This window comes from Orcinus orca, chromosome 4, assembly GCF_937001465.1.
Source record: "Orcinus orca chromosome 4, mOrcOrc1.1, whole genome shotgun sequence".
Lineage (NCBI taxonomy): Eukaryota > Metazoa > Chordata > Mammalia > Artiodactyla > Delphinidae > Orcinus > Orcinus orca.
The window spans coordinates 110,112,607-110,138,104 of NC_064562.1; the positions used below are offsets into that span (position 1 = coordinate 110,112,607).

At 45.5% G+C, this 25,498-nt stretch overlaps 1 protein-coding gene across 1 annotated transcript; it reads right to left on the reverse strand.

The window, feature by feature from the left end:
• Window positions 1-175: 175 nt before the first annotated feature.
• Window positions 176-25,194, reverse strand: LAP3 (leucine aminopeptidase 3). Its single transcript, XM_004282521.4, has 13 exons — window positions 24,991-25,194; window positions 22,497-22,612; window positions 21,134-21,188; window positions 20,564-20,669; window positions 18,762-18,921; window positions 17,289-17,453; window positions 14,469-14,627; window positions 9,487-9,611; window positions 8,193-8,281; window positions 7,207-7,309; window positions 3,109-3,188; window positions 1,212-1,321; window positions 176-753 (listed from the first exon to the last, which is right to left on the reverse strand). The coding sequence occupies exons 1-13, from the start codon at window positions 25,090-25,092 to the stop codon at window positions 564-566; spliced, it is 1,560 nt and encodes a 519-aa protein (XP_004282569.1). The 5' UTR covers window positions 25,093-25,194; the 3' UTR covers window positions 176-563.
• Between the last annotated feature and the right edge of the window lie 304 nt (window positions 25,195-25,498).

The following is a 25,498-nucleotide window of genomic DNA, read 5'->3' on the forward strand; positions in this document are numbered from 1 at the left end:
GGGGATAATAGTACCGCCTCACAAACTCATAAGCTCATCACTGAGTGCCCCAAAGTGATCATTAACATTGAAATCCAACTTAATTACTTAGTTCATATAACACAGCCAGAAGAGACAAGTTATAGCATCACTGGGTTTATAATAATATATAAGTAAATCAGAGCCACACCAGGGAGCACAAGAAGTTGGATTTATTGTTTCTGACAACTGCATAGCAACTTTTAGTTTGCTCATATTCCCAGCATCACAAATCTGAAATACAATTTTGCTCCTCAGTTACAAACATATACTCTGAAAAGTGATTAGGTAGCTTTTAAAAAATCATCATTATTCATTTAAGAGAGAGTATCTTAAAAATCTTTGCCAAGCAAGATATTAGCTTTACCTTTATAAATCTCTGCATAAAATGAAAAACAAATCAAGGCATACAAATTTCATTTTGTTCTATGTTTTTAAATACCATCCTTTGTTTCCCTTAAAAGATTTTGATCTATTCATTCAAAAGTATTCTGAAGCTCTACTGCCTGTTTAAGACAGAATGAAGGCATTTTAGAGCATCTGAACTAAGCACTGTCTTGACTGAACCGAAGCAGGAACTCAATCAGGGTCCTCGTGGGCCTCCCAGCCATGCCTTTGCGCAGATAAGGAACCTCATCTTTGTTGGTCATCACACCTGCTATGTCTAAATGTGCCCACTTAGGATGAGTCACGAATTCTTTCAGAAACGCTGCAGCCGTACATGCTCCTGCAGATCTGAAGGGGAAGACAATAATCAACATTTAACCCCATGTAAATGTGCACTGAACGTTCTATTAAGATCCTCCATTCTTGCTAAGTGGCTTCTATGGCCAGAGAGCAAAGTCAAGCTAATGAGACCTCTTAAGATGTTAACCCAGAAACCACTTTCAAGATTTTCAGACATGGCTTTAAGCATAAAGGATAAATTCTTTTTCCTACGGTAATGACCATATTTGCATCTCATTCCCTTACCATTTGCTTAAAATGACCTTTAGATTTGAAAACATGCAAGATTTTGAGAACCAGTTGGGAAATACCTTGAAAATAAAAGACAGAAATTAGTGCTTACAAGCACTACATCAAAAGACAATTGGACAGCTAAACCTTTTGTGAAAGAGGATTAAACTGAAAATGGTCATTCTGGCAACCAATGATGACTGTAAAAATGTACTTTTATAGCTTATTTTACATACCTATATTTTCCAATGTTATTAACATCAGCAAGCTGGCAATCTACAACCTGTCTTGTGTAATGTTCAAAGAGAGGCATCCTCCAGACACGGTCTCCCGTTTCAATGCTGGCCTAAAGAACAAACAGGTATGCTAGTTGGCGGAGGAGATGAAGCAGGTTCTGACCTGTTACTCTAAAACATGATGCAATACAACAGATTCCAGAATTATTTCAGTTAGTTAAAAGGTTTACTTAAGAATTATAAAAGGAGCCAGGAATGTTGTCAAACAGTCCCGCAAATCTGTAGGGCATCTGCTAAAATCGTCAAACTAATATTATGGGTCTCAGTTTAAATGAATAAGCTGGTAACCTGTAGCACAGACAGGCTTTGCTGGTTTGATTTGGCCAGATCTCCTAAGATAACGTGACCTCATTAATTCATGTAATCATTTACACATTCATTCATCCATCCATCCATCACCTACTGAACTGCTGAGCACCAAGGTGTTGGGGATATAAAGACACTTAATAACTGAGCCATCAAAGGGCCCACAGGCTAGTAGGAGAAACGGATAAAGGTTGTTTTAATACACTGTGGTCAAAGGTGAGAGCCAAAAGTGAAAAGTCAGGAAGCAGCAATGTAAGCTGCTGTCTTGAGACTTGAGTAGTTATCAGAGGAACCCACCAAGGGTTGAAAGCAACTGCCTCCAGGAAAAGAGGCTGTAGGCTGTATAGACTGCTGACTGTATGTACATATAACTTGAATTTTTTAAAGAAAATTAAATTAAAAAAAAATCAAAACCAACAACGACGTTGTGGGCGGTAGCGAGGGACACTGGACACTGGGTGCCTGGCACAGAAGAGAGGCCCCACAGCCTGCCTGAAAGGAGACAAGGGGGCTGAGCTTCTCCCTGAGGCTGGGGACGGTAGAGGGGGCTTCACAAATGGTGAGATGACAGAGGTGAAAGGGAAGCAGTTTAGGGTGGAAGGGCAGTTTAGGACCTTAAACCACATCAACAGTGTATTCAGGGACATTTTGTATTTGTTTCTGCTGGCACATAGTAAGCTCGCATTAATTACTTGTTGAAAGAATGAGGTGCCAGGTGGAGCTGTTTCATAGCCAAGCGGGATGCACAGGGGCTGGGCCGCAGGAGAGATGGGAGCTCAGCAGAGAGGTGCCAGCTGAAGCCAGGGGAGTAGACGGGCTTTCCGGTGAGGACCATGCAGAGTCAGAACATGTGGCCCGGGACTGAAGGCAACCAAAGGGGCAGACAAAGGAAAAAGCTGGCCAAGGAGGCTGAAACAGAAGTCAGCGAGGAAGGAAACCAGAAAAGATTATCGTGGAAGCCAAGAGCAGGGTGTCACCAAGACGCCAGAGGTACACGCTGCCTCTGGACAAGCTAAAGGAGGCTAACAGAGTGGCGTCGCTGGGCAAAGCTGATGGCAGCGAGAGCTGGGGGCGGGTGGTGGTGACGGGAAACTGTTTGGAAGAGGCTGCTGTGAAAGGGCTGGGAGGAGGCACAGAGCACAGCTGCAGAAGTCGTCCTTCTCACCACCCGCGAAGGGACAAGGGACGCGGGTGAGCCCTATCTACATGCTCCCCTACTTGACTCATGACCCGTATTCCTTAAAAGGCCATTCCTTCTTCTACAAAGCTGTCCTTGTAACCTTTTCTACATCAGGGATATTTTAAAGTTATTTTCACTTCATTCTGAAGCTGCTGGAGGAGAGGAGGAATATAGCATCATACCCATAATTTTGGAACATTTATAGAAAACCACACTGAATCGAGTTTATTGAATTTTCATTTCAAAGGCAAATCTACAACATAAAAATCACTTTAATGAAGAAATATAGCATTCTAAGGCTAGAGTAATTAAATCATCTCCATAATCTAGGTCTGTATGTGTTATTCTTACCTCAAATAGTTTGTTCCACAGCCAGGAAGAATTGGTAAAGACCCCAGTGGCACCAGACCCCAAAGCTATGTCCATGGCACCTGCAAGATACAGCCCTTCAGGTCAGTGTTCAGTCTCTTCCGGCGAGACAGGTTTCTCTGCTGCTATGCAGAGCAAAACTTTAGCCATTACCCTATTTTAATGTCTCCCTCATTTTAGAAAATAGATGATGTTGGGAAATCCTTGCTGTATATATTTAATATCTTTCTAGTTTCTCAAGCTAGAATTCACCTTCAATTATTAAGGAAAATGAAAAAAAAGCAAACATCAAATTTCACCAATAATCTCATCCCAGAGATAACCACCACATATTTTAAATATTTCTTTCCAGATTTCTTCTAAACTTAAAAAAGAAACATAATTAAGACCACACTGTACATGTCCAATAGGTGCTCTTCCTCTTATGCTTTAAACGTTTATTCTTTTATAAACAAATTCGTTGAAAGTATTCTTAATGACTTTAAAAGCCCACTGGGTAGAGGTACGGGCATACCTCGTTTTATTACACTTTGCTTTACTGCATTTTGCAGATATTGCATTTTTCACAAACTGAAGGTTTGTGGCAACCCTGTGTCAAGTAAGCCTATCAGAGCCATTTTTCCAACAGCATTTGCTCACTTCGTGTCTCTGTGTCACATTTTGGTAATTCATGCAATGTTTGATACTTTTTCATTATTATGGTGATCTGTGATCAGTCTTCTTTGATGTTACTACTGTGACTCGCAGAAGGCTTAAATGATGGTTAATTAGCATTTTTCAGCAATAAAGTATTTTTAAATTAAGGTATGTACATTGTGTTTTTAAACATAATGCTACTGCACGCTTAACAGACTACAGTGTAGTGTAGACATAACGGTGACCCATATGTAAAAACCTGTGATTCCACATGACATGTGGGCAACTCTGTTTGGGTCCTTGTCCCTTGGGGTTTTGTTACTCTACCTCCCAATTATATCTCAAACCGATTCACTTCCCTTCACCATGACCGCTACCACCATCATCTACCACTGGACTATGGTAATACTTTAAAAAAACAAACAAACAAAAAAACCTTATTGTCAAAAACTTCAAATATACACAAAGCAAAGAGAATAATGTAATGGACATACAAGTAAGACCCATTAACCACCACAAACAATTATCAAGTCACGGGCAAACTTGTTTCACCTATACTCTCAGACCTGACAGATTATTCTGAAGCTAAACGCAGACACTCATCCTTAACAGACACACTTACACATCCACCGGAGTCAACAACTAAACACCGTTCACCAGCCCACCTGGCCTGCCAGCGTCTCCTCGGCCCTTCTCCCTTGCACTCAGCACGCTGCCGGCCAGGGACCCTTTCACAGGGCAAATGTGATCCCACAGTCTCCACTCTTAGCTTCCTGCTGCACTTGGCTCCAGACTAAATCCCGCAACACGCCAAGGCCGGTGGGGGACTGGTGCCTATCAGCACACAGGTCCCGAAAGTCCCCACCCAGCCATGCTCTGCTCCTCTCGGCCCCATTCACCGCTGCCCACACACACACACACACACACACACCCCCCTCAAGAAGTGCCTTCGCTCTCCCCCCTCCACCCGCTAACGCCGCCTCCTTCAGATCCCAGCTCAAGCAGCACTTCTCAGACAAGATGCCTGACATCTCAGACCTGTCAAATCCCCAGATGCACCGGCTCTCACAGACTCCTTTTCTCACCGCTCCTCTGTGCTGGTCAGCGTGAGGATCTGCTGAATGCCACGCCCCATGGGGCGCAGGCCTCACCTCTGTCCTGACCCACCTCTGTATCCCCAGCCATCTGAAGGGATTAAACACAGGCCGACTGTGTCAACAATCATTCATGGCATCCCCTATATCCCAGATACTACGATGGTTGCTGGTTACTCACTGCCTATGGTCTGTCTATATGATTGCGGGGATACACACTCATTAATGCTTTACTTTTCAAGTTAGTGGCTTTTTCCACACTTATTCACTTGTCCTCAAAACATTCCTATCAGCCCTGTAAGAGTCTTGCATCAGTGTGTGAATTTCTCAAAGAGAAGATGAGCACTGACTGCAAACAAGAATGTGATGTGATATCCGCTCTTAAAGGAAGAGAAAATGGGAGACAAATATTTAATGTGATCCAACAGGGATCATGGCTCTAGAGATGATTTCATTACATACTTCAGAAAATAATCTATTTTCTACATAATTACAGAACTAGTACCACCACCAATTTCGGAATTACCATGATCGGGGGCATACCTTCCATGTTCTTTTACAAGGTACTTTTGAAGCTGTATACTGAGGTGCTAACTCATCAGTGTTACCAGAATTTCTCAGAGTATGGAAGGAACATCAAAGCTCCAAGGAAGGTGCTGATGTCACCACTCTCGTTCCATCCTAAATCACAGGCATTAAGAAAATGAGAGGTACCACGACTGAACGGCACGCCCTGAGCAGCTGCTGCTCCTACACTCTGCTACAGGCCTACCCTTTAAAGGTCAGTAACATCAGTCCAGTCTCTACCAACCAGGCACAACAACCCGTATCACCTTATTTAATTTTCACAGGCACCCCTCCTGCCAATGACGTGCTATTATACCCCTTTTACAGACGAGACAACTGAGACATTGTCAAAGTCACATGCTATTAAGAGGCAGGACAAATTATTTTCTCCTTCTAAAGACTACGTTCCTCCTCCTGCTATGAACTTGGGGTTGGAAACTGTTTCTCATCCTCCCCCTTTGAATCCCAGCTCCTGGAACTCAAGAAGGGGCTCAATAAGTTATTTAGGGAACTAAAATGAGCCATCAACAGCCTTCAGCAAGGACAACGGCTGGGGTGATTTGAAGGCTCCCCCATCAGGTTGCCCTTAGTTACTTGGAACCAACTTTCCCACCTTCTCACACCCTCAGGCTTGGAAAAAAAAAGAGGGTGGAGGGCTCTGATTCCTCATTTACAGAAAGGGTGTACTATCACCCACCTCAGCACTGCCCCTCAAACACCAGCCCCAGAACCTCTGTTGTTCAGCTTAAAATGTTTGCTGAACTGAAAAGGGAGACAAAAGACCATAAAAATACTATAATGCCAGCTTGAAAAGAGGATTCTTAGCATATAAATCTGTGGACTATTGTTAGAAACACATAAAAAAGAAACATGAACTGACTTCTCTTAAAGTAAAGGCTCACGTGACCAGGGGAAGAATTAAAACCAAAGGATAAAAAATGATCTGAATTTTAATCTTAAAAAAGATGGAGACAGAATGAATTCCTAAAAAGAGAACTGTTGGATAAAAGATTATGAACACCGGGTTTCTGCAGTAAGGCAATGCCCACTGTCGTCCCTTTAGGCATTTACTCCTACTCTACAGAGCCGGTGGTGTTGCCTGCCGCGTGCAGGCGCTGCATTAAAGAGGCTTTCCAGAAACTCCCTCCAGTCTTCACAACTCTGCGAGACGAACAGACTTGTCCCCAGGTACTGATGCTCGGGGGTGTCAGGGAATCAGCCCAAGGCTGGTGGACTAGGAAGTAGCACAGCTGGGAGCCACCCCTGGGTTGGCCTTAAAGCCAGCAAGCTTCACACAACACATTACATGGCCCCGCCTCCGCTACATGAGGACCTTGCCACCTCCATCCCCAGTGTTTTTATTTCTGTAAAACCTCAAGTACAAAAGTTCAGAAAACACTTAGGAGGCATTAGATGCGTTATGATTAATAAAAATAACTACTGATTTTGGAATTTATCACTAATCTTTTCAGACCTGTATCAAACAGCAATCGTAACAGAAAACATCGCTAGTATCATTCATAGACGTCGTTGCTGTGGATGGGCTGACCTGACCCACTTGTTATTTCTTTACTTAAAGGTACAGCCTGGGATGTTTCAAAACAACAAGGCTAATATTCAAAGCAGTTTACAACTGCAGAACAATTCCTCTGGTGAAAGATATTTGAATGCAAATGGAGCGAGCCAGGTTTCAGCAAAATAATGCCCTGAGTACAATGTGTGCACTTGATGCCAACAAATGAGACCTTCTTCAAACAAAAGCAGGAAAAGCACGTTGTCTGACCTGTCAAGGTGGCGGCATTGATGATGACCTTTGGGTTAAAAGTGTGTGCGTAGCAGAGCGCATCAGCCAGGATGAGTCTCCCCTCGGCATCAGTGTTATCCACCTGCAAACAGGAAGGTCAAAAGAAAAGAAAAGGGTAAGATGATACAAATAATGAACATAAAACCTAGACACAGCTATGTTCAATTTAAAAGAAAACGCTGGTGTGATGTTTGTCATCAAGTATCAAAAACATACTACCATTAGAACGGGACTAGTATATTTACTCTGAAGAGCAAATGTAATTTAATAATCCCTGTATCAGAGCTGATAACCAAATGCTGATGACTTTAAGGGTTGAAATAAAGAGAAGTGTCTGGTTCACTTTACTATTAAGTTTATAACAGGAAGGGAAAAAAATATCAAGATTTCTGAAAACAAAAAGGCTAAAGAGTTTAGGAAAGAGACATCGAAGCAGCAGCCTGGATCTCCAGACCGGAGAACTCTTGCAACTTCAGCCACTTCATATATATTATATCCTTTTCTTTTAAATAGAGGCTCAGTCGTTATGGGCAGTGTGTGTGTACATGCATACACGTGCCCAGCGGACGACCTGCTGCCACATCCCCAGATGCAGCACCCATGATGCAGAATGCGTTTTCCACTCGAATGAGTTGCTAAATGGAAAAAGTTATCACGTCGAAGGTGAATCTAGAAAACAGCCTGCACTTTTACTGCTTTTCCCTGTTCTGCAGGGTTGGCTGCAAATTCGTGGTAATTTGTGTGTACAGCATTCAGGAAGTAGGAGGAATAGTAAGGTAGGAAAAACAATCTTAAAGTTCCCATGAAGAAGTACTTCTGACTGCATGAAAAGCTACTCATAATAAAGGCACTGGCCTTCCCTACAGAGCCAGTGCTCTGCACTCGTTCAAGATGTGTTGATGTGGCTGTGCTGGGAGTCCTTCAGAAAGAGCAGAACTCAGAGGCTCTGTCTTCCACCTACAAACCTGTATGGTCTTCCCGTTTTTGGCTCTAACAACATCCCCAGGCTTGTTGGCCTTCCCGCTGGGCATATTTTCACAAAGAGGGGCCAAACCTGTCAAAAAAAGAATATATGAAGGAACATGGAGTGTGCTACGTCCAAATACACCACCCATGGGACCTAGGTCATCAGCGGGCCCTCAATAGATGCCAGTCACAGACACCACTTCGACCAAGTGATCGAGTTTAGCAACACCAGTGACCCAGGTGACATTACGCGCACAGCAACAGGAAATACACGTCATTCTCTCCAAAGAAGTCTAACCTGATTCTATTGTGAAGAAATAACCAAATAAATACGAACTGTAGGACATGGCAAGACGACCTTGAACCTTTAAAAACTGCCAGTGTCATGAAAGAAAAAAAAGGGGGGCAGGAATAGGCTCTAGATTAAAGAAAACTAAAGAGCCATGGTGACCACACGCAAGGGGTGATCCTTGAGTGGCTCCAAGATTTCAAATACAAATAGAAATAAATAAATGCGTGTGTGTATAGACACACATATAAAACAAACATTTTTTGACAACTGGGCAGTTTGAATTTGGTTACTGTATCAATCCCTGGAAATGATAATGGTATTGTCATTACACAGAATGCCCTTGTTCTTAGGAGACACAAGCAGAAGTATTCAGGGGTGACGTGTCGTGATGTCTGAGACTCACTTTCAAACAATTCAGCAAAAATGGAGGAGGAGAGGGAGGGGGCATGTCAGACAGACCCGGGCTGCAGTCCTCCCTTCCCATGCAGTGGAAGTGACACTGCGCAAGTCATTCGACCTCAGTCCCCGCTCCCAGCTCCCCCTGACACATGGCAAACCCCCAGCATTGTGTCTGGCATCCTGCACTACAAAAATCGCCTGCGTACTGAGCACTTTTTCTGTCCCAGGCATTTTCTGCATGTCGAGGCACTTAATCAGCCACAACCCTATGAGGTAATCGCTGCCCTGACTACTGACTGAGCATTTTCCATTGGAGTTAACTGCAAACTTGACATTATGTGCCCCTGACTGCTAACCACTTTTTGCAGAAGTAAAACAAATCAATTCTAGTTACAGCCCACAATGCAGAATACATTTAACTCTGCCAGTTCAGACAAGATAACACCTATCTCAGCTAAACAAACATCTTCCACTTGATGAAAACCTATTTAAAAACCATTTCTTCATCTTTTCAGTTTAGAGGAAACCGTGTTTGTTGTCTCCGTTCTACCATTTGACAGGATCCCAGAAGCTCTCCAAGACACCCTCCCTCTCCCACGCACCTACGACGTTGATGGGCAGGTCGAGCTTGGCAGCAGACACGATGGCTGAACAGATAGTGGCGGCTCCTCCCATGTCAGCCCTCATGAGGTCCATGTTTGCCGCCGCCTTGATGGAGATGCCACCACTGGGGGGAAAAGGACAAGGTACCACGTTAATAGCAAAGAAGGGGGCCAGGACCATTTCCCTAAAAAGAACGTGTAAGCTGAGGGTAAACTACCACATACAAACGCCAAGAAATTTCCAAATTGGGAATCAATGATTTCACCATTTAAGAAGATAATATTGTGGTTTTTATAAAAGACACAAAATAATTCCATAAATACAGGTGGGTATGTTAGCTCATTTTATTTCTGTATGAATGAAATTTAAGCAGTGCCACTGGAAACATGACTACATCATGCAGTCAACACTGCTCAAATCCCATCTGAACTCCTGACACCTAGGTAGATTTGTCTTTTCAGCAAATTTTATGAATGGATCAACTTACTGAAACTGAACGTCACAAGCTGTTGGGGAAAGCTGACAAGCTCACAGAAGACCGGGAGGACCCCTTTCAACTCCTAGGAAGACATGAGAGAACGCGTTCTGACACCCCCAAGGTGTGCTGGATCCTGCAGACAGCAAAATACAACCCAGGCACGAGGAAGATGCCAGCCCAAAGCCTCGAGACGGTGCCCAAACACAAGAGCTGAGAGAGGTTTCAATTACCAAGAAACCCAAGCCACTGCCCCAAACAGACTTCCTGAACTAACTAGTGACTTTTCTGCTTCCGGTTTATAAGAATCCAGAGCCACTGGCTCTGCAGGCTGGGTAATGAGCCAGGGGTTTCTACTCTGAGTTCTAATTGGATTCTGCTGCTGACTTGCCTTGGTGAGAGAGTCAACTCCTTGCTCTGACATCTGCTCACCTTAGAAATCAGGTCCTAATTCTCATTCACCTCCAAAGCACTTGATATTTAAATCTATTTATTTATTTATTTATTTATTTATTTATTTTTGGCTGCATTGGGTCTTTGTTGCTATGCGTGGGCTTTCTCTAGTTGCGGTGAGCAGGGGCTACTCTTCGTTGGTGCGCAGGCTTCTCATTGCGGTGGCTTCTCTTGTTGTGGAGCACGGGCTCTAGCAGTGTGGGTTTCAGTAGTTGTGGCTTGCGGGCTCTAGAGCGCAGGCTCAGTAGCTGTGACGCACGGGCTTAGTTGCTCCACGTCATATGGGATCTTCCCGGACCAGGGCTTGCACCCGTGTCCCCTGCACTGGCAGGTGGATTCTTTTTTTTTTTTTTTTTTTTGGCAGTACGCAGGCCTCTCACTGTTGTGGCCTCTCCCGTTGCAGAGCACAGGCTCCGGACGCGCAGGCTCAGCGGCCATGGCTCACGGGCGCAGCCGCTCCGAGGCATGTGGGATCTTCCCGGACCGGGGCACGAACCCGCGTCCCCTGCATTGGCAGGCGGACTCTCAACCACTGCGCCACCAGGGAAGCCCGGCAGGTGGATTCTTAACCACTGTGACACCAGGGTAGCCCTGCATTTGATATTTAGATGGCTGTCATTTACACCTAGAATTAAAGATTATCCACTGGCTCAGAATAAGAAAAGAAGTACACTCCTGGTCCAAGAAGTCCAGACATAACCCCATGGGGGCAAGGAGAGCAAGCTGGTGCATGAGGTTGTCCTTCTATCTACTTCTAGGCCACTTCTGCTCAGGGGGTTCCACTCTGTGTATAGGACTATCATTCTAAATAACCACTAGTCAAAGGCCAGCAGTTATCTCTGCTCACCTTTTAGATTCCCCTCCAATCCATCCATTTCTTTTCTCCTGCATCCATCCAAGTTGAGGCTACCACCATCAGTCATTCAGATGTTTCCCTGGCTCCTATATATATTCAGATGTCCCTATAGCAGTCTTACCCCTTCACTTCATTACCCATACAACTACCAAACTTTTACAAATAGATGCAAAAAACAAAACAAAACAAACAAAAGAACCTCAATGCTTTTTATAAGCATACACAAAAATTCAAAATGGATCACAGCCTTAAAAGCTAAAACCATAGACTTGTCAAAGAAAACACAGACTTGGCATAGGCAATAATTTCTTAAACAGGGCAAAAAAAGTATGAACTATAAAATTAAAAACTGATAATTATACCTCATTAAAATTAAAAACTGCTCTTCGAAAGGCACCACTTCAAAAAATGAAAAGGCAAGCCTCACAGTGGAAAAAAAAAATATTTTCAACGCATCTGTCTGAAAAAATGACTTGTATCTAGAATATATTTTTTAAAAACTTATAACTCAGTAAGACAAACACTCCTATAATAAAGGGCAAAAGATCTGGACACTTCATGAAAGAAGATGTACCAATGGCTAATAAGCACATAAAAAATGCTAAACATCATTAGTCAGAGAAATGCAAAGTAAACCTCAAAGAAATACCACTACACACTCCCTGAGTGGCTAGAACTAGAAAGACGGACACCATAAAACGCTGGGGAGGATGGAGAACAACTAGAACCTTGTACACTGGTGGTGGGAATGCAAAATGGTATAAGAACCTTGGAAAACTTTGGTAGTTTCTTATAAAGTTAAACATGCAGTTATTACACAACTCAACTCTCCTTTCCTAGGTGTTTAACTAAGAGAAAGATAAACATATATGCACATAAAGGCTTCTAGATGATACTGGCTTTATTACTAATAACTCAAAACTGGAACAACCCAAATTTCCCTCAGCAATGACTGGATAAACAAATTTTGGTATTTCCATACAACGGAATATGACTCAGTGATATAAAGGAACAGATTACTGATATGACCACAACATGGTTAAATCTCAAAGATAATATGCTGAGAAAGAGGCCAGGCATAAAAGATTCCACATAAATGAATTTCTGGAAGAGGCAAAACTAATCTACAATAACAGAAGGATGACTGGTTGTCTGAGGTGGGGTAGGGGAGAGGATGACTGCAAAAGAGCATCCCCCAAAATTCCCCAAGGGAGTTTTTGGGGTGTCAGGGAAATGTTCTGTTTTCATGACAGAGGTCGTTTGCTGCATGGGTGCACACGGTTGTTAAGCTCATTGAACTTAACACGTAATGGGTGGACTTTACTGTATGTGTAACTCTCACGTCATTCTTTCCCTCTGCTAGACACCCCTCAGTTACTTCCAACTGTTCAGAGTCCAAAATCTAACCAGGCCCAGAACAACCCAGCTTCTGCCTATCTCTCCAGCTGTGCCTCGTCCCTTCCCCCAGTCACGTTCTGTCACGGCCACTCTGGAATGCTTTCAGTACCAGGAATTTCCCCTCTTCCTTCCCACCCGCAGCCTCCACCGGGCTCTTTCCCTGCCCTACTCCCCGCAGAACTAACTCCCTTATCCTTCACATCTTAAGCTAAAACTGTCATTCCTTCTAGGAAGCCTTCTCTAAACCCAGAAGACTAGGTCAGGCCTCCTTGCTTCATATTACCATAGCAAAAAATTCAAGTACAGATTTAAATGAACAATAAACTTCACCCTAAGCATAAATGTTTCAATTAAGGTATTAGCCCATGATAGTATAAAACCATCACAATTAGCAAGATGTTTAAAAACAACTTTCATTCTCTTATTTTTATCTGCTGTAGTGTTCTATTTATTTTTATTTTATTTTTTTGGTTGCATCACGCGGCTTATGGAATCTTGGTTCCCCAACCGGGGGTCGAACCCAGGCCCCAGCAGTGCAAGCGCCAAGTACTAACTGCTGGACCGCCAGGGAATTCCCTGCTGTAGTGTTTTATAATACACACTTTAATACAACAGTATATGCATGTAACATAAATTAATATGCGTATTTTGAGTGGTATGAGCTCGAATCTTTTACTGATGGGCTACATAACGAAGATCGTTTGGAGACCAATGCTTTAAAGGAGAGAACGTGAACCAGTGGATGGAAAACACAGGAGGCATTACAATCTGCTAGTACAAGGAAGACCAGCCTGGAGGCCAGATCTGCCCAGGACAGAGGCATCACAGTGCCTAGAAACACTCCTGTAAGGGTGGGATTCATTCACGTTTCAGATGGAGCTCCTGAATGGGTGCAAAAACATACTAGGGGACATCAAGATTTTATGATCTCTAGCAGCATTTTCCAAAGCAGTTTCTATGAACCTTGATTTCCTGAGATAAACGTTCCCTTCAAAAGGAAATTAAGATGTCAACTATATTTATATTTCAATTAAAAAAAAAGGAAATTTAGAAAATGCTGTATTTTATACCCCCAAGAAGTCCTGTAGTTGAAACAAAACAAAATAAAAAACAATTTGTTTTATCTAACCTAGTTTTTTGATCAAGTAATCCTTTTCAAGTCTTACATTTAATTAGCAACCCAGAAACTAGTATTCAGTAGCAAATGCTTTCCATGGGAAATACTGACTCAGATCATCTTTTCGAACTCAGCTTCTCCCTGGTTGAAATAACCAGAGACAGCTTCCAATTCTAAGGAACACTTATGGTTTAAGGAGATTAATGAAAGCTAGACTGGTCAGCAAAAAAAGTAATCTCAAGTAAGCAAAGGGAAGACAGCATGATCTACTTGGAAAGCTGCCTCACCACTATCTACTTGGAAATCCTTAATATCCACACAGGAGAATCAAAGTGCATGATGGAAATATTTTAAGACATTTTAAACACACAGCTGAGTTTGACTTCCCATTCTATTAGTTATGGGGCTTTGAACAAATTATTTAACCTGAGTCATGGTTTCCTTACCTGAAGAATGTCTGCAATGCCTAGTTCCTAGGTGTAAGATCAGGGCTAATACATGTAAAATGCCTAGTAGAGCCTCTGACACACAGTAGGTGTTTTGTAAGTGGCAGCCTAATATATTTAAAGTTACATAAGATCTGACCAAACACCATGCTTCTGAACCAAATTACACACCAAATGATACAACGGCATACAAAGCATTCACCAAAATACAAAGCATGGATGCAGTAAAGAAGTACCTGTCAAAGGTAATCCCCTTCCCAACAAACACCAAGGGAGGTTCACTTGCATTGGGGCTGCCTTTGTAGTGAATTTCCAGGAAGACTGGAGGCTCTTCAGACCCTTTGGCCACACTGAGGAATGATCCCATTTCCTGTTCCTCAATCCAAGGCTTGGGTCTATAGAGCAGAAAAGGGAAGGAGTAAATACATGTTGCTATCTCCACTTCAATAACTTAGAATAACTCATCCGTGTGTAAAAAAGTATAACAGACAAGCTCTTAATACAGACACGTTAATGCTTCAATTATCACCTCCTATCTGCTTTCTGTATATTCTTGGGAGAGTCACTTGATTCTGAGTCTGTAAATGAGATCAATGACACCTCCATCAAAAGATTAGCTATAGAATTACTAAGAGAATTCATGTATGGTATGCAATACAATGTCAGGTAATAGTGCATAGTCAATAAACAATTATTACTTGATTTTTTTCCCCAAGCCACTCACGCATTTCTGAAGTTTTAATTTAAAGATGAAATTAGCAAGGCTCTGAGACCATAAAGGGTACTCAAAGATAGCTGAGGAGTCCACTGATTTATTTTTGGTACTTCTGAAAAAGACAAAGCAATAGCCAACCAACCAACCAACCAACCAAGAACCAACAAAACTATACTCCATCGATTAGACTGAACTACCTATTTCTTTGCTTTTACAGAATTGCTGGAATTCCATCTTTTTAATGTTGTCACACTATTTCTCACAGTTTGAGATGTCTGATTGAAGTGGGAAAACTAGTTATTACTTAATAAACACGGGATCAATGGGGATAATTTAATGGGAATAGTCCTTAGTGCCAACCAGAAGACAGATGCCACATCGCTATTCCTCCTAGGCTGGAGGCCCAAAAGGGCTTTGTATTGCTTTCTGGCCACAGTAACTAGGCCAGGGGAGAAATCCTACCCTGCTACAGACAGGCCAGAAACAACCTCATTCAAGGAACGCTCCTCCCGCACTGCCTAGACACTTGTTGAAACTATTAATCTAGGACGTCATTGTAGAGAGAGGGCCACCCAACTTCAGAGGGAAAAGAATATAAAAATGGAAGGTATGACAATTTAAAAAAAAACGCTTCAAAAGAAGCGAGGCCATATAATGTGGGCACTTTTATTCACAAACCCAGTACTTGATGTTTTATTAAAGTCCTGCCCTTCTGGAAGTACAGTCTGTATTTCTTTGATTTACACCCACCTACGCTAGAACGCGTTTGACGCAGCTGCCTCGGTTTAAGGGCTACATTCCGCCCGCCTGACCTGCCTCATCTCTGGCCGACTTCCCTTTGCTCCACCTCAAGCCATGCAGTTTCCCAAGGCCACTGCATAGGTACTCCTGCCCCGCTCTCCTGTCTGTTCACTTCGAAGCCACCTCCCTGACTCTGCTTAGGCACCACTTTTGTTGGCAAGCCGTTTCGACTCTTCCACAATCCTCCCTGGCTCTCTGCCCCTGTAGCATCCCCTGCACAGCCATTTCCCTGCCTATTCCTTCCTGCAAGGTCCTCAGTTGTCTGAGGACAAGAACCATCGCCACGCACCTTTGTATGCTAAGTTCCCAGGCACACAGGAGGTGCCCTTACCGATAACGTGAGGCCACACAGCCACAGTCTGCTGACACGACATAGCTCTGGTGTCTCCCTAAATAAATCAAGGAAGAGTCTTTACCAAGACACCTTTGTAGAGACTAAACATTGCTACAGAATAGACAGCAACCATTCCAGAAATTTTATCAAGCTCCAATACTACGTTTTCTATAGATTATACATTTCCTTCGCTCTATCTAGACCACAGGGGTTTTCCTGAAAACTGCGAACTCTACTCACAACTAAATAGTGAAGAATCCTTTTAAATGGAAGTGCCCTTGAGAAGCAACTTTGATAGTAAAGGATTCTTTAGGTAAAGCAAATATCTGTGGATTTACTTTAATCATAAATCCCCAAATACTCAGACTTGGTTTGCTTAAAGGGTTACGGGGAGCCTGGAGGGGCAGCCTTTTACATCCAACAGCCTGGCTGCTGACAACGAACCTGAGGACGGTCTGGGAACACCAGTTCTGGTTATTTGATCTAGCTAACGGAATCTACCAGGTAGAGATTCTCATTCTATGCCAAGGAGGGAGTGCTCTGTTCTTCACTTACGTCAAAAAGAGAAAAGACAGAAAGGATTCACCAAAACAAAATACAATCTGCACACTCCTCAAAAAGGTTAAGAGTTAACCATTCAATGCAATAATTCAACTCCTAGGCATATGCCCAAGAGATAGGAAAACATACGTCCACATAAAACCTTATATACAAATGCTCACAACAGCATTATTCAGAGTCCAAAAGGTATAAACAACCCATATGTCCATGAACTGATGGCCAAGGGGGAGAGGGAAATGAGGAGTGACTGTTAATGGGTACAAGGTTCCTTTTACGGGGTAATGAAAATGATCTAAAATTAGCTGTGGTGGTGGTAGCACAACTCTGTGAATACACTAGAAATTACTGAATTGCGTACTTTACATGAGTGAATTGTACATTCCATGAATTATATTTCAATAGAGCTGCTACAAAACACACACACATGTGCAGTGTGCAGTCACAACACTCTCAAAAGCAAAGCAAGGTATGATGGGAGAGACCTCAAACTGAGCCCTTACCCCCACTTGTATGTGGCTGCTGGTGGGTGACCTCACCTCTCCAGTCTCAAGTTAATTTTCCGAAGAGCGAGAGAGCTGGATTTTAGGATCTCTGAGGCTCCGTCTGCCTCTAGCCATAAGAGTCTATGACAGAATCCTGAATTACCTGATGTGGACCTCTGTTTTACTACTAGCACTTCTGAGATTCTTCTCGATAATTTCCGCAAATTTGGTTGGCGTCATCTCATTGGCAGGCGTCTCCATCAGGTGGCGCGCCAGGTTCTGCCCAGAAGCGAAGAGGACTCCCCTTTGCCAGGCCTCCTGATCCCCACTGGCAAAAGCAAGCACAAGGTCATCGTCAGACAGCCTCTGCGGAACACTCCCCACAGCCCAGCTAGGAGGGCTCCTGCCGAAGACGACCAGTGAAACGTGATGCACACGGGGACCCGGATTTATTCTTTGGGATCTGATCCAGGGGGGCAGCTGTTATGGTTTATGAAGTGTTGGAAGACACGACCCCCCCCAGAGCTGAGCTAGAGGAAACCTAGAATCCTCACCTCACCTGTTGGCCTGAGGGACCTCTGGAGCCCTCAATCTACCCCCCAAATCTGACGGCAGAGGCTTCCACAGAAAGGCCTCTTTTACACTCCTCCAGGGTGTGACTACAGAGCAAGCTCCCCTTGCTCAGTCCTGCCGGGGAACGGAAGGCCTCCCGCCTTCTCCCTGCCTGGGTCGGGACCCTGAACTCCAACCCACCAGAGGGCAGGGCCGGCTTCAGGAGACAAAGGACGTGGGTGAGCTCTCCACGACCCTGGCTCTTCTCCTGCACGACAGGAATTGACACGGCGCATGGACAGGCAGGACAACACTCATCACTTACGGAGTTCACCATGGGACACACCCTTGATGGGTTTTGTCTTGCGATCGATCGTAAAAGCCCCATGAAATCCGAGCCACAACTCTACTCAACCAATGAGGAAAATGAAGCAGAGAGAGACTTCAGTCACTTCACTGAGGTCACCCAGCCAGGAAGTGGGAGGCAGAATCAAAGCCAGGCTGACTGGTCGCAGGGCCCTCATTCTTACCCACTACATCACAGCTGCCAACCACCGGGAGGGACCCCCGCTGTCCTCCCAGCACCGTTTCCTGAGGGTCCCACACTGTCTGCTCCTGAACACAGAATAGGGCTGGAGTGTAGCTGGTGCTCAATAAATCTGCTCAAAGATGAGTCTCCCCACTAGACTAGGAGGGCAAGGGCCGGATCCCTGTGTCTGCGTATCTCTGGCGTTTAGTACAGGGCCCGCAGGCACTGGGTAGATGGAAATGATCTGCATCAAAACCTGCTGGGACCCGTCTGTCATCTTGTTCCTTCCCTCCTCAGGGAGCCAACCAGGTATGGTTTCCTAGGAACCAGCAAGCACGGAGGGGTCTAGAGAGTCAGGGGGGAAACACACTCAGGACGAAAGCCAGGAGCAGAATGGAGGCACAGTCACCAAACTCCTAAAATGGCTAAGGCCATGGGAGAGCCACAGACAAGCTGCACGGCAGTGCCCAATGCTAAAAGGCAGGTAGCTCATGTCCAAAAGGCCCTGCCATCAGCACGCAGGGAATGGGCCTGGTCCTGGTTTTGTTCCATCACCTTCCATGGAGCTTCACTGACACGGCCACCTTCTTTTTCTGCTTCAGATCGTCATACTCATAGAGCCCAAGCATCGCTCCTTCCGCAGCCGCCTGGGCGTCTCCGCAGGGGTCCACCTCCACGGACGAGATCTCCAGGTCCTGAACCTGTCTGCACCCCGCTTCACAGGGACAGAGGAACCAGAAAACCGGAGTCAGTCAGGGACACCTCTGAGGGCAGAAGGCAGAGGCCTGGGGTGGGGTCCTGAGAAAACATCGGAACTGGAGTTCAAATCCTGGCCCTGACACTTGACTTTTCTGAGCCTCCACTTCCCCTTCTGTAGAGTGAGGACGAGCACACACCTCACAGAGGGTGGGAGGACAGACTGATGGATAAAATGACTAGTCTAGCACCTCACAAAGCGGGCCCTCAAGAAGTGGCTGCTATCACTAGTATCACTTCTGAAACACTAGGGTTTCCTGATGAAGCGTCCCAATCGCCGGGAGCTTGCCACATTAAAAATGACATAGAAGGGCTTCCCTAGGGGCACAGTGGTTGAGAGTCCGCCTGCCGATGCAGGGGACGCGGGTTCGTGCCCCGGTCTGGGAAGATCCCACATGCCGCAGAGCAGCTGGGCCCGTGAGCCATGGCTGCTGAGCCTGCGCGTCCGGAGCCTGTGCTCCGCAACGGGAGAGGCCCCAAAAGTGAGAGGCCCGCGTACCGCAAAAAAAAAAAAAAAAAAAAAAAAAAATGACATAGAAGTGATAACACTGAAATTACACCCAAGGAACTGAGCAAAGTCCATTATTAATACAGCATTTTTTAAGATCAGGTCAGCAAAATCTCCCTAATAAAAGTTATGAAATAATCTCCGAACATGAACTTTGAAGTACATTTAACAAGCAAATATGATATACACGGGGTCAAAGATCAATCAAGCTAATTATCACCACCTCTTGTCCTGCCGCTCAGCTCTGAAGAGACCCAATGGCACCTACCTCAACTTTTGAACTGTCCACGTGACGAAACTGGGACAGGCTTGCACCTTTGGTAACTAGTGATACAAGCATCCTGCCCTTGGCATCCATTTTCTCTGATTTGTAAATATGATGACTCCACGTGATTTAAAATTTGAGCAACGGACTTCCCTGGTGGCACAGTGGTTAAGAATCTGCCTGCCAATGCAGGGGACATGGGTTCCAGCCCTGGCCCGGGAAGATCCCACATGCCGCGGAGCAACTAAGCCCGTGCGCCACCACTACTGAGCCTGCGCTCTACAGCCCGCGAGCTACAACTACTGAAGCCCGCGTGCCCTAGAGCCCATGCTCCACAACAAGAGAAGCCAGCGCAGTGAGAAGCCGCGCACCACAACGAAGAGTAGCCCCCACTCGCCACAACTAGAGAAAGCCTGTGCGCAGCAACGAAGACCCAACACAGCCAAAAATAAATTAAAAATAAATAAATAAATAAAAATAATAAAATAAAATAAAATTTGGGCAACATGAGGGCTGCATTCCAAAAAAGGAAAAAAATCACCCACCAGGACTTTCTGGCAAAACAGAGCTCTAAGGCCGATACTGCAAGAGGGAACAAGTGGTCCTGAAACCCCCAGACACAAGCTAAAGAAATATAAAAATAAAATTCCACAAGCTAACCTTCTGTATCTAAAGTAAAGCCAAGCATGTTAGGTAAGGGAAACTGAATATCTGTTCAGAGTTATTTGTGTGAACGTGAGGGGATGGTGATGGAAAGAGGGGAGACATAATCTGACCGAGTGATCCTTAGGAATCTTTACCAACATTAAAATTCGAAAGTTAAAGAACCTGCTGCAGCGGCCCTGATGTTCTCCTTGCCTCCGTGCCAGTTTTCCTGTTCGTCGACTCCGGCCGTCCTTTTGCCGAGGCCAACCACCACCACGCTGGGGAAGTCCTGTTCCGAAAGATACATGAAGTCAGCTGCTTTACGTCTTTAAAGCATCCACTTCCAGCACGAAATGGCACAGGAGCTTGCACGCAACCCCCTAAAACACTGCACGGGACAAAACCCTCCACGAAGTTTGCCTGTTTTATTTTTGTAAGCCCTGTTATCTTGGTTAAATTTTGTAACTGTGTGTTGCAAAAGGAGAGCGAGGATAATCCTGCAAATAACTCTGCTGTGTAAGACAGGGCCACTGAACCAAGAAAGCCTGCAGACTGAGGAATACAAGAGATGCAGTACTTTTTGACAACAACTCGCCTCTTTACAATGTTAACCAATACCTGCGACTTAATACTGGGATAAAACGAACACATAAGCCAATACAAAATTTTCTGCCTGACTGGTCAGCCACAGTACTTGGCACATATAGGTGCTAACTCAGGGTTTGCCACATAAACCTTATTTTCACCTCATACCTCATGCAGACCATAAAAGGTTCGGGTTTTGCCTGCCTTCAGGGGTGGTCCAGATCTGCAACAAGAAGAAACAGTTGTTTTAAAAATTATAGTTTGCTCTGCTCCATTAAAAAGTGACATAAACAAACCTTTAGCATTATTATAGTATGCTCTGATGCTTCTGCAAATTTGCTGCACTTATGTTTTTATCAAATACAGAATTCTCGCAGGCCAGATTTCTCAGATGCAGCACTTCTAATTCTATCTCAAAAACTTCCAGATTAGATTTAATGCCAACTACAGAAAGCGATGCCGTGGATGGGTAATGGAGGGGAGAGCTGAGCACTGGATGGAGGCTGACCTCAATCTTAAACCTCATAAAGGACGCAAGACACCAACCTAAGTGGCTGACTTGACGGCAATGTGTTCAACCTGGAGGTTTTTTGTGATTTATCTACAGATGGGATACCGGGCAATTTAAAAACAAAGCAGGTGGCAACGCACAATTACAGCCTGAGGACCGGATGCCCTGGTACCTCGCAGTCAGGAAGGCCAGGCTGTTCTGTACTCGTACAGGTTAGCTTTGGGGTTAATGAACTAATCAAGGCAGCTGAAAGCGCTGCCTACTGGTGAAGGATTGGTATAAATTGACAGGCGATGCAAATTCTGTCATTCAATAATTAGACAATTACTCTAATTATTAGACTACACCTATCAGATGCTAATAGGCTATCTGTAATCCAAATAATATACAGTTGCAGTGGCCTATGCTGTCACCTCTGTGTCTGTTAAACGTGGCCGGCAGCTCAGAAGGACTTGGAAACCCCAATGCTTCCCTACCTTCCCCAGACCCTGGCTAATCCAAGAGTGGTTAGAATCTCAGGCCCCACCCAGATTTACTGAACTGGAATGTGCATTCTAACTACACCCCCAGGCGATTCACATGTCATTTAAGATCTGAGAAGCCCTTGACACTCAACGCTTGCAGCCTCCTCAGCCTATTCTGAACCAGCCCAGGCTGTTCCCCACAAGTGAAGGGGAGTTAAAGAGGTAGAGAGATGGAAGGTGGGAAGGGGGTGGGGAGAAACAAACCGGAGCCAGGAGGGTGGGCTGAGGAAATATGGTACTTTCCAGATCCTTCTGGGTCAGCCTCTCACATAAGTCTGTGGTTTGGTTGAAGCAGCCTGACTTCCCAGAACTGTGGACCCACCCAATACTGAACCTGAAGTACCAACGTGCATTCCACAGACACATACTTCCACTGAGAAGATCCCAGCCAGTGTATTTCCGTGCATTTTCATCCACTAATAATAAAGCACAGAAAAGATATTCTCTTTCACTTTCAGGGCATTTTAAAAACGGGAACCCACAGATGAATACTTACATGTTCAAGATTTCTCTCAGCTTTCCAGACACCAATTTATTAAAATTCTCTCCTGCGCTTGTAAACTGGGGCACATCATCTTCTTTTTCTTTGCTATAGACTCCTAAAACAAGGCCCTGAAAACAAGAGAAAAGGTGAATACAATTAGAGTAGATCCCTGAGAGGGACTCAAGCGTTCCCAAATTCCAGAAAGGGCTAATCATTTCAACAAAAACGTGTCCCCGTCAAGGACAGAAGAACAAGGCCAAAACAGAAGCAGGTGCTGGGCAGTCAGCTACAATCACATCCTGCCTAAATGTTTCATCAAACTCCTGCCGATGCAAGAGCGCAATTACTACCTGTCCTGGTCTTGATGGTCCCTCCCAAGAGCTTTCACAACATTGAGGGCTTCCTTCACTTCCAAATAAAGAAGAGCAGAAAGGTGCTTTAAGAAAACAATTCCATTGTAATGAAGTCAGATCTGGAAGGGGTTCAGAACATGCCACCCCAAAATATGCCACTCTGGCATATTGATTACTTTGAGGTGCAGGCAGCTGAGAAAAAGCAGATGCAGGAAGGGCTATCTGACCACCCACCCACCCCCTTCCTATCTAAAAGCTGGTCATAAAATTTCCCATGAGAACGCTTCTCTCCCTGTACCAGGAAGAGAACATTCTTATCACCATAGACTGGGAGTCAACACCAAACAAACCTACTAAAATAGCCCTTATCCTCCCTTTGTTTCCCCCATATATTTCCCTGTCTCTCAACTTAATGCCCCCAGGCTCCTTTGCCTTATCACATCCCCACAATTTCCCCATCTCTGTTTAAAAAGGTATATAAGCTTTCGGGCCTATAGGCTTCTTCGGGTCTTCATTTCCCTTTTGAAGACTCCCATGTACACATAAAAATATGAAATAAAACTTGTATGCCTTTCTCCTGTTAATCTGTTTTATGTCCATTTCATTCTTAGGTGCAGCCCTAGAACCTTGCAGAGTAGAAGTAAGTTTTTCCTCCTCTACAAGCTTCAAATGCAAATCTGCAATACTCATTCCAATAAAGTCAATGGCTGTACTTGCCAATACTAACACGTACTCTGGCCAACTCATAGGCTGGAAGAAAGGAAAAGGATGCACCTTCACCGGGAGGGTCGGGCCAGAGCATTCTGTCCAGCACTTAGCGGCTTATCCTTTCATCTCCTTAAGCTCCAGGCCCCAAACATGTGAAATAAGGAAGTAAACCCAGGAATCACTATTTGCCTTTGCACAGCAATTTATGACTTTAAAAATGTGTTCTGACTTAGGGCACCTCTGTGAGGTGGAAAGAAAAGTAGTCTTCTTCGCATCTGATGGATAAGGAAACTGAAACCTGGTTTGACATACTAGCCCGTGTGCAACAGAACTGGTCAAGAACCCGGATGCCTTCCCTCAGGTCCTCTGTCCTTTCTACAGAATCACACTGGTACTTAGACCAAATCATGTCCTGTCCTTTCCATCAAAGAAAACTAGGCTTCCTCGGGGTTGGTAACCTTCCCAGGTTCTAACTTACCCAGACTGCCCACTGTCTGGGATTCCAGGGAACCAAGTAGGGAACTGATCAGACAGAACACGGATGTTACCTGAGTAGGATCTATTTCCATAGTGTTGAACAGACTGGGGGACAAGCTTCTGGTCCCTCGGCCATCTGTGATTCAGGGCGAGGCCTGAGCTCAAGCCCCATCTAGAACACTCCTAGCCAGGCACAGTCTTTCTAGTCCTCAAGCGTGACTCCCACACATGTGCTCCTTCTGCCAAGCCGTTCCCCTTTTCCAGACCCCCCACGACCGAACAGTGACCCTCTTCACAATGTTTTGGAGCTCAGTTAGATGGAGGAGGCGCCTCTTCTGCAGGACACTTCTAATCTCACGAACAGATGGGTCTCCCTGCAAAGCCCTTTTCCCTAGAGAGACATTTTTCTCTAGAAACCCTTCTAGTGACTTTACTCCCTGAGAGCCTGTGTCTTCCTGGCCTTTAACTTCAGCGGGGGAGGGAGGTCTTGGTGTGGAAGCCGGGGCCAGTGATTGGCCGACTCTGGGACCCTAGAGGGCATTTCACCTCACCAAACTTGGGCATCCTCCTAGCTAAGGTGGGAACAATCCTGGCGCCGTCCTTCCCTGGGTTACTGCGAGGACTAAACAAAATAATGAAATAAGGGCACGGCACAGAGTGGGAGCTCAGGAAACGGGAGCTACGGCTATCATTCCCTCGCGCGCAGAGTTCGGGTCCTAGCACTTTCAAGCAAGAGAAGGAAGAGCGCATCCTCGGCACTAGCCGGCTGGAGAATACTGGGGGGGTCTGCAGCCCCGCGCAGCCCGCTGCCAACGCCGAGCTCCGCAAAGACACGAAACGTTTCTTTCTAGCCAATGTCTGTAACTCGGCTCAGAAGCCCGGAACAACGCGGCCCTGACCTGACCCGAAGTCCCCGTGGCCCGCGGGCAAGACTCGCGACGGCTCCGGAGCGAGCCGCGGCCTCTCACCTTCGTCATGTCTGCGGCGGCTGGACCGGGTCCCCAGAAATGCTTCACGCTCAGATGTCGGACGGCGAGTCTCGCGGCAGCCGGAAGAGGCAGCAAGAACATCTTTTCGGCTCGGCCCCCCCGCACCGCCCTCCACCGAGCACGTGGCGCAAGGAGGGCGAGTGCGCGCCTGGGAGCCCAGCTTTCCGGGTTGGGGGGGTAAGGGGGGGTAGGTGGGCGGAGGGCGCGCGCCTAGGGGGCGGGGAAGGTGCCAGGGGGCGTGCCGGGCGTGCGCCAGGGGCGTGGCGGGAGGGCGTCGGGTGCCGGGGCTGTCGCGTGAGGGCCAGCGCGGGCGCGGTAGGGCTCGGCGCGGACGAGCATGCGTGCGCCCAAGGGGCGGGGCGGGCCGACTGGGCGGTACTGGGATAGACGCGAGACTGTGGCGGGCGCTCAGGGCGTGCCTGTGCGGACTGAGACGAGGAGGCGGGGCTCTTGGAGAAACGCTCTAGAGAGGGGCGGAGTCGCTGTT